Source organism: Ictalurus furcatus, chromosome 10 (genome assembly GCF_023375685.1).
Source record: "Ictalurus furcatus strain D&B chromosome 10, Billie_1.0, whole genome shotgun sequence".
In the NCBI taxonomy this organism is placed as follows: domain Eukaryota; kingdom Metazoa; phylum Chordata; class Actinopteri; order Siluriformes; family Ictaluridae; genus Ictalurus; species Ictalurus furcatus.
In genome coordinates, this window is record NC_071264.1 from 2,796,215 (window position 1) to 2,816,214 (window position 20,000).

At 43.6% G+C, this 20,000-nt stretch overlaps 1 protein-coding gene across 1 annotated transcript in view; it reads right to left on the reverse strand.

Annotated features, from left to right (window-relative positions):
- Positions 1–20,000, reverse strand: part of nav2a (neuron navigator 2a) — a 79,650-nt gene that overhangs the window by 20,876 nt on the left and 38,774 nt on the right. Inside the window, exons 11-18 of the mRNA XM_053634535.1 lie at positions 19,815–20,000; positions 19,237–19,359; positions 9,506–9,632; positions 7,277–7,589; positions 6,255–6,891; positions 4,425–4,763; positions 1,513–1,670; positions 1,203–1,382 (exon numbers count right to left, since the gene is read on the reverse strand). The exon at positions 19,815–20,000 is cut by the window's right edge and continues 186 nt beyond it. Coding sequence (XP_053490510.1) covers positions 1,203–1,382; positions 1,513–1,670; positions 4,425–4,763; positions 6,255–6,891; positions 7,277–7,589; positions 9,506–9,632; positions 19,237–19,359; positions 19,815–20,000 — 2,063 coding nt within the window. The remainder of the gene's footprint in view (positions 1–1,202; positions 1,383–1,512; positions 1,671–4,424; positions 4,764–6,254; positions 6,892–7,276; positions 7,590–9,505; positions 9,633–19,236; positions 19,360–19,814) is intronic.

Consider the following 20,000-nt stretch of genomic DNA (forward strand, 5'->3'; position numbering starts at 1 on the left):
AAGCAGACGCTCTCACTCTCACTCTTCCTACTCCTCTAAAGCCAACGTGAAGACAAGCAGTCTCCTCTTCAGACGAGTACGGTTATAATAATAATAATAATAATAATAATAGTATGAATGGGTGTGTGAGTGTGTATGTGATTGTGCCTGCGATGGATTGGCACCCTGTCCAGGGTGTACCCCGCCTTGTGCCCGATGCTCCCTGGGATAGACTCCATTTTCCCCGTGACCCTGAAAAGGATAAGCGGTATAGAAGATGGATGTATGGATGGATAAAAATAATAATAATAAGCTAGCTTGCATGTATAGTTGGATAACAGGCAGATCTTAGTGTTTACTGTGTTGCCATGGTTACAGTGTTGCACGTCACGTGAGCTGCTTTTTTCCATATCGGCAGGACAAAAAAAAGAAAAAGAAAACGCTCAAGGCAGAGGTTTTCTTTACAGCGACACGCCCGGTACGACACACGCAGGCTTACAAAGATAATGTTCAGCTCACTGTGAGCTGAGAGGAACACGGGTGTGTAGCGTCAAATTACACACCACAGAATCTCACACACCAACACTCTCAGACCGACCACAGGCTCCCTGACAATGCAACCCCCAGACAGGAGAGAAAAAGAAGGAGAACCACCCAGTGTGTGTGTGTGTGTGTGTGTGTGTGTGTGTGTGTGTGAGAGAAGAAAGAGAGAGAGAGAGATGTTCTTTATATCTGATACACTGATCTTGTTTTACAAAACTACTACCACATAGTTTTTGCCCAGAGGGTTGTTTTTTTATGAATGGATGGATTATGTAACGCCGCACAGCAGATGGAGAGGTGGAGCGAGGGATAATGATACAATGAAGGAAAGAACAGACTTGCTAAAGAATGACAGTTAATGAACAACATGACATGGCAGCTCCGTTTCTCCTGATTCAACTCGCATTCGTATTATCTAAGATTTACGATCCTTATTGTTTTACTTTTCCTCAATCCGTCTTCATACATTTCTCCTTTTTCGTTATCATTCAATCTCTCCCACTCTTCAGGAGTTATCCTCGTCCGTTTATCCTCCTTCCAGTTGCCTGATGTGTATTACCCACCGCCACTTAGCAGGAGATGGCTCAAAGTGTTGTGGGAGATTTGAAATCAACCTTCTGCTCAACACCCTTAACTCCAGAGTCACCACCTCCCTCAATCGCTCCATCTTGTTCCCTCACCTTCTTCAAAGCCGTCTCTGAAGGAGGCTGAACGACTAATGATGCGGGTTTTCTCGTCCAGCGAGACGCAGGAGTTCCTCAGGCGGCCCTCGTTGCATGTCTCCAGCGTTGCGTCCTGATTGGTCAGACTGCTGTTGCGCAGACTCACAAAGCTTATCTGAGCTGCTGTGGTGGGACTGGCTGCAAACACACACACACTTGAATACTCATATAAACAACGTTATTACTCTTTTTTTTTTTTTAATCTGTGATAAACTTATCTCAGAGCAAGCCTGATTCATGTTGCTGAACATAAAGAAGTCTGGTTTACCGAGCTGTCCGAAATTGAACCGTGTCCCGGACGGCGAGGTCACACTGGAGCCGGTAGAAAACGGTGAGTTACTGACCGAGTCCTGCAATCCGCTGATGGAATGCGAGCGCAGCCAATCACGTGCCTCGTCTGGGCGGAGCTGCGGCGAAGGGGTGTACCTGCAGGAAAGTATCACAGGTCTTCCAATTGACAAATCATTCTCTGGTAAAAAAATTAAAAAATGCTTCAGCATAATAACACTCTCAATACTGAAGCACTCTGTGTGTGTGTGTGTGTGTGTGTGTGTGTGTGTGTGATGTGAAAGCTGTTATTAAATCTGACTGAGCTGACAAGCACAGATTTACTCGACATCAGCATGCTAGCAGCTTGTTCCAGGATAAAGCTACACAACGACAGAAGGGGACATCAAAAAGCTGAACTTAAAGATAATGTGCTGGCACAGATTGCCCACACACACACACACTTTCTGTGATATCAAATTAAATCAAGAAGCTGCTAGATTAGCTGGGTTCAGCAAAGCATTTAGGCAAAGTAACCACTAGGGGGTGCCAATAAAAAAATCAGTGCAAGGGCAAAAGATAAAACGCACAGAAAACCACAGGTGTTAGTAAGCAGTGGTTAAGCACACAGGCACCTTTACCTGTCCTGTTTCCGAGGCAAGGTGTTGCGGCTGAATTTGGGACTAGCAGAAGGGGAAGAGAAGGGACTAATAGAGGAATTAGGGATTGAAGGAGAGAAAAAGAGATGAAGACGGTTGGGAGGGTGGATATAAGAAGAAATATGTATACATTATTGGGAAACTCCAGACCTTCGAGTGTCACTCTATTCCAAATACTCTATTTAGATATCTTAACCAAACACTGACCCGATTTCCCAACCTGAATACCAACACAGACTAACATCAACACCAATCGACTATTCAAATATTCTTTTTGCCTCGATCATTCCATCTGGATACACATTTCAAACAAATCCATCCAAATACCCCAGTTTAAACACCCTGTTCAAATAGTCTGCCAATATACTGTCCAACTATACAATCAAATAAATCCATCCAAATGATCTCGCTCGGTTATTCCATCTGTTCATTCTACTGTAACGCTGCAATCCAAAAACATATACTGTACCGTCCATATGCAAATATCCCAAATCCCTGTCCTACTTTGCCTTGCGAAAGTATTCACCCCCTTGGCGTTTTTCCTGTTTTGATGCATTACAACCTGTCATTTAAACAGATTTTTATCTGGATTTTATGTAATGGACATACACAAAATAGTCCAAATTGGTGCACTGAAATGAAAACAATTACTTGCTTTTAAAAATTCAAAAAAATTTAAAATGGAAAAGTGGTGCGTGCATATGTATTCACTCCCTTTGCTATGAAGCCCCTAAGTAAGATCTGGTGCAGCCATTTACCTTCAGAATTCACATAATCAGTTCAGTAAAGTCCACCTGTGTGCAAACTAAGTGTCACATGATCTCAGTATATATACACACCTGTTCTGAAAGGCCCCAGAGTCTGCAACACCACTGAGCAAGCGGCACCATGAAGACCAAGGAGCTCTCCAAACAGGTCAGGGACAAAGTTGTGGAGAAGTACATATCAGGGTTGGGTTATTAAAAAAAATATCTGAAACTTTGATCCTTCCAAGGAGCAACAATAAATCCATTATTAAAAAATGGAAAGAATATGGCACCACAACAAACCTGCCAAGAGAGGGTCGCCCACTAAAACTCACGGACCAGGCAAGGACGGCATTAATCAGAGAGGCAACAAAGACACCAACGATAACCCTGAAGGAGCTGCAAATATCTGTCCATAGGACCGCTTTAAGCTGTACACTCCACAGAGCTGGACTTTATGAAAGCGTGGCCAGAAAAAAGCCACTGTTTAAAGAAAAAATAAACAAACATGTTTGCTGTTCACCAAAAGGCATGTGGGAGACTCATATGGAAGAACGTACTCTGGTCAGATCAAACTAAAATTGAGCTTTTTGCCCATCAAGGAAAACGCTATGTCTGGCGCAAACCCAATACCTCTCATCATCCCGAGAACACCATCCCCACAGTGAAGCATGGTGGTGGCAGCATCATGCTGTGGGGAAGTTTTTCATCGGCAGGGACTGGGCAACTGGTCAGAATTGAAGGAATGATAGATGGCACTAAATATAGGGAAATGATGGAAACCTGTTTCAGTCTGCCAGAGGTTTGAGACTGGGACGGCAGTTCACCTTCCAGCAGGACAATGACCCTAAGCATACTGCTAAAGCAACACTCGAGTGGTTTAAGCATAAACATTTAAATGTCTTGGAATGGCCTAGTCAAAGCCTAGACCTCAATCCAATTGAGAATCTGTGGCATTGCTGTACACCAGTGGAACCCATTCAACTTGAAGGAGCTGGAGCAGTTTTGCCTTGAAGAATGGGCAAAAATCCCAGTGGCTAGATGTGCCAAGCTTATAGAGACATACCCCAAGCTATAATTGCTGCAAAAGGTGGCTCTACAAAGTATTTGCTTTGCGGTGGTATGAATAGTATTCTGTTTTTTTGGTCTTATTTCTTGTTTGTTTCACAAAAAAAATTTTTTTGCATCTTCAAAGTGGTAGGCATGTTGTTTAAATCAAATGACCCCCCCACCCCCCAAAAAAAATCCATTTTGATTCCAGGTTGTAAGGAAACAAAATAGGAAAATACCACGAGGGGTGAATACTTCCACAAGGCACTGTGCCTGTCTAAACATCTCATTAAAATACCTAGCAATTTCCATACTTATCTCAAATACCCCTGTTAAATATCCATTATTTAATTAATTATTTAATACCCCTGTCCAAATACCCCATCCGGATAACTATATATTCAAATACCTAAATATCCTATTCAAAGACCTCTGTTGCTTCCACTCGTCTGCCTCACCTCTCTGTCTTGGCGCTTCCAGTGCGAGTGATTGGCTGGTGGCCGTTGTCACGCTGATGTCCGCTGCTGACAGACATGTCAATAGAGTCAGAGCTCGTGTGCATGCTGCTGACAGAAGGGTGGCCCCATGTGCCCGTGCCCCCCGAGTAGCCCGAGCCAGGGCTGGACACCTGCTCGCTGCCCCCTGCACCCCCACTACTGCCTGCTGAGGGGGAGTCCAGGAGTCCAGCAGAGGGTACAGAGTGGTGTGCCATTGTAGCATGAGGGTTTGAAATGACCACAGAGTTCTTCAGGTTCTCTGTGGCAGTGGCCTGCTTAGCAGCTTTACCTCCAAAAAGTCTAAAGACAAATAGGACAAGAAGTTTGAAATAAAGACAGGGCGTATGACAAGTACAAATTAAAGAGTTGAGAGAACTTTAGCATTTTCTGACCTTATGGCAGGCATTAATGTTACACAAATGGAATAAATTAACTTAACAGCAAGGTCTAGCTAGTTACCCAGTCAGCTAGCTAGTCAAATAAGTCTCATAAGTCCTTAATTTTTGGTATTCATGGATCGTTTCCATTCACCTCCCATCTTACTTTTAAACCACTTAAAACTTACCATCTTACAGTATCTCACAAAAGTGAGTACACCCCTCACATTTTTGTAAATATTTGATTATATCTTTTCATGTGACAACACTGAAGAAATTACACTTTGCTACAATGTAATGTAGTGAGTGTACAGCTTGTGTAACAGTGTAAATTTGCTGTCCCCTCAAAATAACTCAACACACAGCCATTAATGTCTAAACCGCTGGCAACAAAAGTGAGTACACCCCTAAGTGAAAATGTCCAAATTGGGCCCAATTGGCCATTTTCCCTCCCCGGTGTCATGTGACTTGTTAGTGTTACAAGGTCTCAGGTGTGAATGGGGAGCAGGTGTGTTAAATTTTGTGTCATCGCTCTCACACTCCCTCATACTGGTCACTGGAAGTTCAACATGGCACCTCATGGCAAAGATCTGAAAAAAAGAATTGTTGCTCTACATAAAGATGGCCTAGGCTATAAGAAGATTGCCAAGACCCTGAAACTGAGCTGCAGCACGGTGGCCAAGACCATACAGCGGTTTATCAGGACAGGTTCCACTCAGAACAGGCCTCGCCATGGTCGACCAAAGAAGATGAGTGCACGTGTTCAGTGTCATATCCAGAGGTTGTCTTTGGGAAATAGACGTATGAGTGCTGCCAGCATTGCTGCAGAGGTTGAAGGGGTGGGGGGTCAGCCTGTCAGTGCTCAGACAGCAAATTTACACTGTTACACAAGCTGTACACTCACTACTTTACATTGTAGCAAAGTGTCATTTCTTCAGTGTTGTCACATGAAAAGATATAATTAAATATTTACAAAAATGTGAGGGGTGTACTCACTTTTGTGAGATACTATATATATTGATTATGTCTGATCTTATTGCAAGCAAACACAAAATTTGTGAACCAATATTTAAGCTAAGTATCACTTTAGCCCACAGAGGGGCAACAGCTCACAGGTTGGTGACCCCTTGAACGCAGTTCTTGTGTGCATGTTTTCATGTCATGTGGACCAGATGTCCCCACAAAGATAGGAATATCAGACAGTTTTGACCTTTGTGAGGACATCTGAATGGACTGGAGAAAAACTGGCTTTTTTTTTTTTTTTAAACCACAGCTGTTATTTAAAAAACTGAAAGAGCCAAAGGGGTTCCCTTTGGGTTAGATTTAGACATAGCATTAATGTGCGCATTAATAACGATGTCAGTGGAAAGTCCTCACAAAAAAACATTTAATGTGTGTGTGTGTGTGTGTGTACCTGCGTAGTGTGGGTGATGAAACCTCTTTATATTTACTCCCTTGTCTCGATGTCTGCGGAATTGTTGAACTTGAGCCAGCCATGTTTTGTCTCAAATTGTCCGTCTCTGAGACTCCGCCCTTATCCTTGTCCGTCTGATTGGTTTTCGCATTGGGGATGGACTCTCGTGTCTTACTGGCCGAGACAGTGACAGTGATGGCAGGGCCTCGGCTGCTCGATCCTGATTCAATGCTGCTGGTGGAGGAGCGGTTGTGTGTGGAGCGGGAAGGTCGTGGTAGACTACGATACTGCAGTGTCGACCTGACACTGGTTGCTAGGCAGCCATCCTCCTGAGTCACCATGGTGCACTCTGGTGCTGCTGACCCTTTCAGGCCAGATCTGACTCCACCCACCATCAGCACCGAGGATTTGGGGATTTTCCCCAGTGTGGCTGAGCCACTGATGACCATGACTCTGCTAGCTGGCACCATGGCTGTACTGGAGGTCGTTGCCGTGGCAGTGTGACCAGACATGGACCCGGAAGTGGGTTTCTTAAAGCCGAAGGAAACACGGGACGGGGTAGGGTCGCAGCTTTGGATGTTGTTAACGTGGGGAGAAATGCGGCCTTTCTCTGACACCTTAGCGTCATCCGTTTTAGCTACAAATGACAGACGGCACAAATAAAAGTCTTGTATATTTATTATAACAAGTAACAGTTATTGCGCTAACCTAAATAAATATCATTTGTACTATCAAATTTGTACTAAATAAATATCATTTCACCCACTGTTTTAGTAACTCACAGTTATGTAGAATATAGCCTGCTAGCCACTCAGCTGATTAGTGATTAGTGTATGAGATTAGTATGCTAATCTCAAGGATACTAAACCAACCTATGGCTGGTAGAGCATTATAAGAAATATACACAGACCCTCACACACCAACAATTACAAAGTATGTGCATTCAAACAGAAAATGACCACGATCAAGAAGTCCTGTTAGGACAGATGGCCAATGTAGCAGTATAACTAAAGCACACCCACCGGTCCCGTGTGTTTTCATCATGCCTGGTCCTGAGGTGACTGTCGTGTTTTTTGTGCGTGGCGTAGTCACACCGACCTGGGCACTCATACCCCGCCTCCATGAACCGGTCTGAGAGATGGCACCACCCCTCTTCCCAGATCCTCCCTTATCCGACTCATCCGATACATCAGAAGTGCCATTTTTTTGACGCCATTTTGAGCCGGACTCCATTTTCACGCTGCTGTCTGAACTTCCGTCCGATTTCTTGACTTCATCACAAGACCAGCTTGAGTTGCGCTCGGCTGCTGAATGTTTCTCAGCATCGGTCTGTGGCTATAAACGTATAAACCCAATGAGAACATATGAACAGCACGGTTACCATTTGAGAGAATATGTCAAAAGATTGTTTAAGTAATAATTATCTTTCACACATTTGATAATGGCAAGACCGTGCTCTGTAAGTGTATTAATAATGAATCGTGCATTCGGACACAATGTGAAAGATTTTGACTGATGCTTTTACGTGCACTTGCATATCTGTAATGACCCAATACGTTATGTACAGATCAATACCTGAAGAGTCAAGTAGTGAATAGCCTCAAGTCTCTAGCACCAATCTCTCTTGGCAAGTCTATTTAATATTACAGATGCACCGATGGATGAAGGCAATTTTTGATGGCCGATAGTTTAAAGATGATCAGGGCCGATTATATCCTGTCAATCAAAAGAGGGCGGGAAAACACATGGATTTCGTGCTGTGTGTAAAGATGATGTCTCTTGTGTGGAATGATGACACAACTACAGTCTGTAAGCTCTGTAATCTCTGCACTAAAATTTTACACTGGAAGTGAGCAGCAGTGAAGCGGGAGTTTCGCTGTCGAGTCAATTTTTTTTTTTTGCTGCACTGAATTAAAGCAGCAGTACATCGTTCAAAGATTTAAATGAAGAGGAGTTGAAAAAAAGTATATATTGCACAGAAAAATATATTTGTAGAGTAGTGTATTTCATATGCAGTTAATGTTAATATATAAAAAAGTTGATGTTATATATTACCAGTTTGATGGAAGTGATGAAGTAGAAATGCTTTTGTTTCTGGTGAGTGAATGTGAGACTAACAGGAGGTTAATTAATGTAATTAATTCTGTTAATATGAATTAATAACATTCAATAAGTTAAGAAATCTTACTTTAATCTTCAGAATTTAGTTCATGTGTTAATGTTAATTAGAGTAATGTGTTTTCTGTTTATGAGACCAGTTACTGTGAAACAACTCGTTGAAATGAAGAGAATAAAGTTTTTATTTGCATTTCTTTCAGAATTGTGCAATTTATTATTATTAATTTAAAAGAAGGCATAAAAGGCAAAACTGTCGGTATCAGTATCGGCCGATATCACTCTGAATAATCAGTTATCGGTATCGGCTGAGAAATTTAATATTGATGCATCTCTATTTAATATCATTCCAACTTCTGATTAATACTATAAATTCAGTATTGAGAATTTGTCTATAAATGTATCTTAACTGCTGGACGTCCCTTCCCTCTTGACATGGGAATTGCACTTAAAGTAATAGATGCTCTACAGCCAGCACTTTCTGTGATAAGCACCCCACTGGTTTCTGCCCCCTATTCATTCACACATCTCTACCAGCCAATCACAGAGGAGATGTGCGGGCAGAAAGCGACTTTACGTCTGGGAAGCCTCTTCAGAAGGGATCTCTGTTTGGTTTAGGGTTGTGGGTTTCAGTGTAATGTGAATAATATTAATATTAATCCAACATTAAAGCATCCATGAAACAAGACTGTTTTAGAGCTTTTAGAGCTCTAAAAGCTCTAAAAGTATATATTCCAGAATAACTCGAGAACATCTTAATAGTCTATTTTGTACGACATTCAATAGACTTCAATAGACTCACTTCAGATGTAGTTTGTGGGTTTTTTCTTGACTTCTTTGTCATCTTACCTACATTGCTGTCTAACACCAGCAGAAACATATTTCAAAGGCTTAGCCTACTGTACTAAAACAACACTCTGGTGTTTATGAAATATGTTAAATATGTAAAATGTTAAACAGCAGCATTTTCCAATCCTCTGCAAAAAGTCTAATACCCTCGCTGGTTGGAAACTTCTGCTCTGGCATACTAATCATGATAAAGAAATCGATTAAACAAGCCACGCCTTAATCTCTCGGCTGCACGTTTATCTGCTGCGTTATATATGTCTTTAGATTTTGTGTGTGTGTGTGTTCACCTGGGTGCTCAGGGTTCTGCATGCAGCAGATGTGTGTGTGTACGAGCTGATGGAGGAACTAGTGTTGATGTCATCGGTGTCGATCGTATCACTAACCCCACTGCTGACGGAACTGCTGTCATCCCAACTGAGAGAGAGAGAGAGAGCGAGAGAGAGATTACATTTAATAAATACGGAAATCACATTAATAACAACAAGGAGTTACATGTTCAGTACTGTGCAAGTAGTGTATAGTCACCATTATGGTGATTAGTGTTCCCTTTATTTGTTGGCTTGGCTCTTAAATGTATTTACATCGTAATAGTGTGTTTATAAAACGCATTTGTTGTGCATGCTGGATGCCAGCATAGTACATAGTGCAAAACTCATCCGTGATTCCCAGCATGCATTGCGGCATGAATAAATGATGCAGCTAAACTGTCTTACCGTTTTTTCTGCTTTTATTTTTATTGGGACTTTTTAGTAGCTTGTTGGGTGATGTTCAGAGTCGATCGGTTTATCTGAATGTTTTGTTGATTGTCACCGCTGTTGAGGTTTGTATAACGAGTGTTGATGTGTCGATTAAAAATTCTTGCACAAAAGATAATGTTACGTCTTTGAGAGACACAATCTTTTTTTTACAAATCATTAATGCCTCAACCTCACAATTATTTCCTGCCATGTTTTGATTGTATTGCAGGCATTTAAACGTCATAAAAGCAGACAACATCAGCTGGATTGTTTCTTCATATGAACGGACTCATGTAGACACCAAGCAGTGTTAATGAAACACCGAGGATTATTGCTGTGTATGTATAATAAAACGTGAGTACTTATTACCTAGAATGAAAATAGAAATGACAGCTCACTGTGTCGTACCTCATATCACCGAACAGCCACCACATAATCAAATGCATCTGTTCCCACTCTTCTCGCAGAGCTCAGTAGGCATAAGCAGCCCACAGTGTTACAGCGTGTGTTTCCGAGCTGTCATGTTTGTTTTTGTTGCTATGTGTGTTTTGTTTTGATTCATGTCTTGTCTCCACCCATGTCCTGTCATTGGGTGTCTCCCTCATGTGTCTATGTTACTTGCACCTGTTTTGAGTTTGCCCTTTGATTAGTTAGTTATATTTAAACCCTTGTGTTTATTTGTTCTTGTGCAAAGTAATGGTCAATGTTGTGCCTTCCAGATGCTACTGAGTGGGTTTTTATGTTTTCTTGTTTTTTTTGCAGTGTTGCAATTCTGGTTCGTGATCTTGTTCTGTTACCTCGTTTGTTGTTTGTAGATCGCCTGACCTCTGCCTGTTACCTGTTCCTGAATTTGATTCATATTTTGGATTTGTCTGTCTGCCCTTTAAATAAAACCCCTTTTACTGCATTTGTATTCGTCTCAGCCTCCATTACATGACAGATTACTTTGCTATAGCATGGGCGTAGCAGCAAGGGCTGACCATGCCGGCGTTCAACTCAGTCCATTTTCCCCAGCGGACTTTCCTATATCCCCCGGCACCCTTCAACAGCACTAAAGTTCCACCCAGAAAGCTACCTGTTTCAGTGCCAGCTATATTTTGAAAGACTGTTGGACCCCAAGCCCAAAGAGAAGCAGTGGCTGAAGTTCCAACAGTATGGTTTCCCCTGCAGAGCTCAATCCAGAGGCCAACGAGGCAGCCTCCCAATCCCTGCTCATGCCAGAGGCCAATGGCATGGCCTCCCAAGTCTTGCTCCTGCTTGAGGCTGATGGTGCGGCCGTCCATGTCCTGCTCAGACGTGAAGCTGATTACACAGCCTCCCAAATCCTGCTCCTGCCTGAAGGCACAGCCACCCCTGCAGAGCTCCCTCCAGAGGCCTACGAGGTGGCCTCCTCAACTAAGCTCCAGCCAGACACCGTTCGGATAGGGCCCATGTCCTACTCGCACCTGAAGCTGATGGTGCGGCCTACCAAATCCTGCACGTCCCATGACCTGCTCATGCCTGAGACCGATGACGAGCCTGTCCCAGCCCGGCCACCTGGCCCAGGCAAGACTGTCCTATCCCTGGCACCTGAGCCCGACAAATTCGTCGCAGCTCTGCCACCAGATCCCAGTGAAGAGGTCACCGGCCCACCACCTGCTTCCTGCCAGTAGGCCCCATATCTGCTCCCCAGCTCCTCTGGAAAAAGTCAACATGTTGGACAATGCCTACCTTGGGACCTTGTGTTTTGTTTGGACATTTTACGCAGGAGGGCTGGACTGCCAGGGGGAGTGTTTGAAGGTGCTGCACCCTTGGGGGCACCCTTGCCATGTTTGTTTATGTTGCTACATGTGTTTTGGTTTGATTCATGTCTTATCTCCACTCATGTTATATCATTCATTGTCTCCCTCATGTGTTTCGATTACTTGCACCTGTTTTGAGTTTGCCCTTTGATTTGTTTGTATATTTAAGCCCTCGTGTTTCTTTGTTCTAGTGCAAAGTAATGTTCAGCCATTTTTGTTGTGTTTCAATTCTGGTTTTAGTGTTGTGGATTATCTCTGCCATCGTTGTTTGTAGATCGCCTGACCTCTGTTTCCTGTTCCTGAGTTTGAGTCACATTTTTGATTCGCCTGCCTGCCCTTTAAATAAAATGCCTTTTATTGCAATTGCATCCATCTCAGCCTCCATTACATGACAACAACCCTACACGGCTGCTCTAAACTCTTCGGATAATAAAGTGTGCCCATGTTATCTAATATTTAAAATAATAATGTAAACTCCTTCGGCCCATCAGTGGGAGATCACCTGTCAATCACAGTGATACTAGCCAATTATGGGCATCTGTGAGCTTACGTATATGGAAGAGGGAGGATAGCACTATCGTCCGGGTGTGTTACACTGCCCTGTGATGCATCATGAGAAACAGTTCGAAAAGATGCAATTGGCTGACTTCACGTGTCTCAGAGGACATACATGAAGGGGAGTGAAGGGGTAGTCTTCACCCTCCCCAGATGGTGGCTGTTGCATGTTTAGAGAGAGATGACTGGTAGGTGGGAAGTGACAAATTGAGTGAAAATTAGGTAGAAAGAAGTCAATTCCACCATTTATAAAATTTCCATCACATGCTGTTTTAGATAAACATTCTGCTTGAAGCTCATACTTCTAATGATGTGTGTGTGCAAGAGGAAAATTCCTGTATTACAATGAATGGGTACATAAAGCCCCAACACTCTCTCTCTCACTCTCTCATTCTCTCTCTCTCTTTCACACACACATTTGACACACATGGGTTTCATGAGGAAAGCAAGTAACAGAAGAAAACAGGAGCTGAAAAAGACCAAACACACACACACACAAAATCTAACCATCATCTCAAAGCACAGAGAGAAGTGTAGTTTGGAAGTTTTGGAGATTTGTAATATGAATGTTTTAAATAAACAGTTATTTGGAGTCTTAACAAAACACACACATGCACATCATACACACATTTGAGAATTATCAATTTGGTAATAACTGCTAGCAGTTATACTAAACTGACCTACACACACACACACACACACACACACACATACACACACTTGTCTACCTGTCCAGGGATCCTTGGTTGCTGTAGATACCGAGAACTTGAATCACAGTCAATGAGTGAATGGAATGTCGATGCTTCATGGGTGTAGTGCTGAGATCTATCTGTCTATCTCTCTATTTTTGATTCCATCCAGTATTTTCTGATTCCTTCTTCTTTTTCGCTCTCTGACTTCCACTAATATCTCATTCCCTCCCTCAGTCTCTTCACTTTCCTCTTGCAGTCACTCCATTCATCCATTCACTGCTCCGAGTTTACACCCCCCCCCCTCCCCCTCCCCCCGCCGCTCTCTCTTTCTCTCTCTCTCTCCCTTGATCATGTGTAATCTGAACCTAGAGCAGACTTAACCAGTGAAGTCCTGGCTACACACACACAAACACACACACACACACAAAAGGTTGTGTGTGCGCGCACACACACACACACACACACACACACACGCACACGCACACACAGAGAGATACACACATGCACTTACACACGCTGCATTTGACTGAAGGTCATAACTTGTTTCTGACATCCATTTTAAATGAGCTTTTGCCCGGAGAAGACAGCGGCGTTTCTGGATCATGTTCACATATGGCTTCTTCTTTACATGATAGAGCTTTAACCAGCGTTTGTGGATGACATGAAGAACTGTGTTCACAGTCAATGAGTTCTGGAGGTGTTTCTGAGCCCATGCAGTGATTTCCATTACAGAATCATGCCTGTTTTTAATGCAGGGCCGCCTGAGGGCCTGAAGATCACGGCATGGAATATTGATTTTCACCCTCGTCCCTTGCACACAGAGATTTCAGCAGATTCTCTGAATCTTTTGTCTATATTATGTACTGGAGATGATGAGATTTTCATAGTCTTCGCAATTTTACGCTGAGGAACATTATTCTGAAATTGTTCAAAATCACCTTATTTTTTTCCTCAGTTTAAACATTTGATATGTTTCATATGCTTCGCTGTGAATAACATACGGGTTTATGAGATTTGCAAATCGTTGCATTCTGTTTTTATTGACATTTTACACAGCGTCCCAACTTTTTTGGAATTGGGGTTGGCTGTGTGGAGTGTATAATGTTAATTAGAGATCAGTGTATCTTTCTGGAACACAGAGCTGTTATTACTGCCTCACTGAACATACAGAGCTAAAACAGCACAACCACAGCACATTGCAGCTCTCCATCTGTCTCCCAGCAGTTCTGTCCATTTTTCTCTATCTCTCTGTGCCAATCTCTCCTTCTCTCCACCTATCTCTCTATTTCTGTCTTATATGCACTCACCCTAAAAACATAGTTCTGCACAATAATTTCTGCATTTTTTAAAAATAAAATAGCAGAATAATTTCATATTCACAAAATTAAATATACTAAACAAAATAAATCTGTATTATCATCTAAAAGTTCACCATCAAGCACACCTACTACCTGAGAAGGATGGCTAGACAAAATGATACCATACTGCTGAGGAAGGAAAAACAAAACAACAACACTACAAATAATGTTAACTACTAACTTTTAAAAAGAGCTTTGTCTTACCCACATTTGTATTTATATGTGTAGTGTGTGTTCTCTCATAATTCTTGAGGGAGTGAAGTGTTTATTTCAGGACTGAGGTTTCACATCTAAATACAGCTGTACTCTATGGGAGGAGACCACTGCCACACACACACACACACACACACAAAGCAGAAGTTTTTCTCATAGCACACAGACATAAAAGTCTCTCCAATCAACTAACATATGCTTCAGAAGCGCTGCCCTGCCTGACCTTTGACCTCTACAAGAAAAAAGGTACCCAGTCAGCCAAGAAAGTGCAGGTAATCCCTTTAATAGCTGTATTTCCACTGAGTTTCCGGAACCTTTCTGTAGGAGAACTCCACAGTTCCTGTAAAAGAACCTGCCTTGATACCACACAACCAAAAATGAGATGTTATTCCAGCACAATGACAGTGACCCAGCAAACATGGAGGAGGCTGAAGCTGCAATCACCCAGTGACTGTGTGCCCCAGTGACAAAACAACTTACACAACATAACATCACAAACCAGGATAAAGCTCTGAGCTCTGCATCTGGAATGTAAGTTGACTACTCATATCAGCAAACATGCAAAACAAAATAGTTACAAGGATTCTGTCTGGCATCAAACAGAGAAAAATCAAACGTGATTGCAGGTTGTCTGTGTGTGTGTGTGTGTGTGTGTGGGGGGGGGGGGGTTATAGTGTGTAGGATAACCACAACATCCTGTGGAGAGGAAAAATGAAATTAAAAAGTAAATAAGGACAACGAGAGAAAAGCAAGACTGGGAAAAGACTGTGCTCGTGCACTCAACTATCAGAGAGAATTCCAGCATCAGGCTTAGACAGAACAGGTAGCCCCAGGAGGTGTGGGAGTGGGTGTGTATTTGTGTAAGTAACAGCTGGACAGATTTTTTAAAAATCCTGAAGACACTTATTGATCTTCATGCTTTCTTCAAACACACACACAAAGTTGCTGTGGTCTCTTGACACATCTTAACAATTATAACACACTGTACTGATCTCAACCAATCATAACAAGCATAACTGACAACCGTACAGCCTTAGATGAAATCAACTGCAAATAAAAGAACAATGTACTAAATGTACAAAAGCTCTTATTGAGCATTGGTAGGTTAAACAGCAAAACGGACTCGACAGCAATCTTCATCTCCTGTCTCAAACGGTCACCGTCAGAACTGCGCCTGGTGTTCCAGCTCCTCAAACTATCGGTTCCACCTTCCGAGCACACTGTGGATGCAGGAGGAGAGTTCCGACAAACCATCATGGCACATGGACAGTGTTGTGGATAAAAATGAAATCTAGGAGAGCAGCAGCAGCGTCTGGCAGAACTCGATAGCAATCTTCATCTCCTGTCTCAAACGGTCACCGCCAGAACTGCGCCTGGTGCTCCAGCTAATCAAGCTCCTGGTTCCACCTTCTGAGCACCCGTGCCAATGCCGGAGAAGTTTGCAGGCAATCCATCTTTATTTAAGGGATTTCTTTTGCAATGTTCCTTATATTTTGCCTGTCATGGAGGTATGTCAGATGCTGAAAGAATTGCATGCTTCATGAACTTGCTCACAGACAAAGCGGTAAAATCTAAAGCTTGGAGGCGAGCCGACGGCTTCCTATGATCAGTTCACCGCTATGTTTCGCTGAGTTTTCGACCACTCACCCGAGAGCAAGGAGGTGGGTGAACGCCTCCTCACGCTACGCCAAGGTCCACTCAGAGTTTTCAAGTTTGCTCTAGAATTTCGCACCATTGCAGCTGAGAGTGGATGGAACGATGATGCCCTTAAAGTTGTTCAGACATCAAGGTTTGAACCATGAGATACTCACAGAAATAGCATATTGAGAGATGAACCTCTCACTGTGGACTCCCTAATTGACCTAGCCATCCGTCTGGAACATCTGCTTCAAAGTCGCAACTACTATCAAGATTTAGAGAGTCTTCCGGCAACGACTGCCCATTCTGAAGCTATGCAGCTGGGGCGCACCTGGATCAGTCATGGAGAGAGAAAGGAGACACCACAAACACTGTTGTTTCTACTGCAGCCAAGCAGACCATCTCATCAGCCAGTGCCCCTACACACGCAGGGCAGCGCAACCGGTGAGTCCGAACCCGTGTCTTATCACTCATGCATTTACCATGCCCGTAATAATAGAACACTCAGGTACTCCCCTTGTGTTCACAGCACTACTTGACTCCGGGGTGGCAGGCAGCTTCATAGATGAGGAGACTTGGCCTCCCCACAGAACCACTGCTTCAGCACATCAGGATCCTAGTCATTGATGGAGGACCCATCGGGGGAGCCTGATCACCCACCACACTAAACCGTTACATTTCCAAGTCAGCAAACTCCATCATGAGTACACCCAGCTGTCGGTGACCACCTCCATTCAACATCCCATTATATTGGGGCTGCCCTGGATGGAACAACATAACCCATAGCTAGATATCTTACAGAGAGATATCTTACTCACTGGTCTCCACAGACCTGCACTGGTGGTGGCCTCCATCTCCATCGAAAGCCTGGAAACACCAGTCAGTGTTCATCTACCCCTGAGTATCAGGACCTCAGGGAGGTCTTCAGCAAGATGAAGGCCAGTGGCCTCCCTCCACATTGGCCCTATGATTGCATTATCGACCTTCTGCCTGGCATGACTCCACCACATGGCTAGATTTACCCCTTATCAGTTGCAGAACAGAAAGCTATGGAGGAATACATCCAAGAAGCACTTCAACAAGGTTATATTCGGCACTCCACATCCCCTGCAGCAGCAGGTTTTTTATGCGGCCAAGAAAGACGGCAGCCTCAGACCATGTATTGACTATTGCTCAACCAGTCAAGTATCCATATCCCCTCCCATTAGTTCCCTCAGTCCTGGAACAACTGAGAACAGCCAAATACTTCACCAAGTTGGACCTCTGCAGTGCATATAACCTGGTAGGGATACAGGTGGGGGACGCTCGCCACAGGCCAATATGTGTATCTCCTTATGCCATATGTTCTCTCTAGCGCCCCTTCAGTATTCCAGTGTCTCATAAATGATGTGCTGAGAGACATGCTAGGACAGTTTGTGATTGCATACATCAATGACATTCTCGTGTATTCCCCTACATACAAGACCCATGTCAACCACGTACACCGAGTTCTGAAAAAGCTTCTGGACCACCAACTCTACATAAAGGGGGAGAAGTGTGAGTTCCACCAGTGCATCTTGTTTCTGGGTTACGTTATCAGTCCTGAAGGGGTGTCTATAGATGAGACCAAGGTAGTGGTGGAACAATGGCCCACTCCCTACTCTGTCAAAAAGTTACAATGCTTCCTTATCTTCACCAATTTCTATCGGCAAATCTTTCGGGGCTTCAGTTACATTGCTCTCCCCCTCACATCCCTCCTATGAGGAGGCCCCAGACGTCTGAAGTGGAATCCTGATGCTGCACAAGCCATGTCCCAGTTGAAAGCAGCCTTCACCACGGCCCCCATCATCAAGCACCCTGATCCCTCTTGACCCTTTACCATTGAGATGGACGCCTCAGAGACTAAATTGGGGGCCATCCTATCTCAGCGCTTCCTGGAGAAACCCAAGCTCCAACCAGTAGCGTTCTTTTCCAAGAAACTGTCCACAGCCGAACGGAACTACAATGTGGGCGATCGTGAGCTACTGGCCATTAAATTGCCACTGGAGGAGTGGAGACACTGGCTCAAGGGGGCAGAACACCCACTCAGTATATTCACAGACCATAAGAACCTGGAGTACCTACGGCCATGCGTCTGAATATCAGACAAGGGATTCTTCTTTGCACTGTTCAACTTTACCCTCTCCTACAGACCACACCTTCCCCAACATTGGCACATAGCCCCCACATTCCATGTACCCCTCTCAAGCCAGTTGTGACAGGCCCCCTTGCCACAGACCAACTAGCTATGACCCCACCGCCAGAAACACTTTAACCCGCACTGGGTTACCCAATCACAACAGACTGTACTGCTCTCAACCAATCACAACACACTGTACTGCTCTTACCCAATCTCAACACACTGTACTGCTCTTACCCAATCACAACACACTGTACTGCTCTCAACCAATCACAACACACTGTACTGCTCTTACCCAATCTCAACACACTGTACTGCTCTTACCCAATCACAATACACTGTACTGCTCTTACCCAATCACAACACACTGTACTGCTCTTACCCAATCACAACACACTGTACTACTCTTACCCAATCACAACACACTGTACTGCTCTCAACCAATCACAACACACTGTACTGCTCTCAACCAATCACAACACACTGTACTGCCCTTACCCAATCACAACACACTGTATTGCTCTTACCCAATCACTACACACTGTACTGCTCTTACCCAATCACAACACACTGTATTGCTCTTACCCAATCACAACACACTGAACTGTTCTCAGCCAATCAGAGCACACTGTACGGAACACAGCCAAGACAGCCATGTGCAGTAGACAGTGATAAATGGACACTAATATAATATGTTTATTCATATTCTGATAATATTTTAATACGAACACTACACTAATGTTTTAAAATAACAGTTCTACATTCCTGTAATGATTTGGCAATGCTGTACACGTATTACATGGTCTTGCCAGTAAAGCTTGTGGAATTTAATTGAATTGACAAAGTATAATGATCACAATGATGATGATGAAGATGATGAAAGTACCTGTCTGCGTCACCTTGACCTGTCGATATGTGTTTCTGCAGCGTTTCTCGCATCAACGCCAGTCCATCTGGGAAACGGTTCATACGACGAGTGTATAAACTCAAACCACCATCAGTCAGGTAGCTGAGAGACAGACAAGGAGAGAGAGAGAGAGAGAGAGAGAGAGAGAGAGAGAAAACAAACAATAAGTTGGTACAAACATGGCTAAAATTAAGAGAGATGTTCTAAACATTCCAGAAGAAATTATTCCATTGCAGCAAACACAGTTGTTGGTCATCTCTTGGCAAAAGCACGGTATAGGATACAGTTTCCAACCCTTTGTGTGTGTGTGTGTGTGTGTGTGTGTGTGTGTGTGTGTGTGTGTGTGTTTACTGTTAAACTAACAACACTGTACATACAGCCCAGTAAACGACTTAATGTGAGACAGTTATACAGATGTGTCCACAAAATGCACAGAAGAGTTCCAAAGTGCACAGAAGCAGTTTAACATATAATGCAAAACAAATAGAAAAAAATTAAGGCAATTATTTAAATCAAATATCCCCCGATAATTCAGACAATGAGATTTGAGACCTCACCCACTGCTGAGCTCATCAGCGTGTGCGTTCTTGGTCAGCACATCTCCGTCGCTCACATAGCCACTGACGTCAAGCTCGAGTTCCTCTCCACCCCGCTCTCCCAGCTCGAGCCCGCAGATGGCGCTGCTGCGTGCTGCTAGCTGCCTGCGCAGAGGCGCAGAGTAAAGGTAGCGCATGTGACCCAGG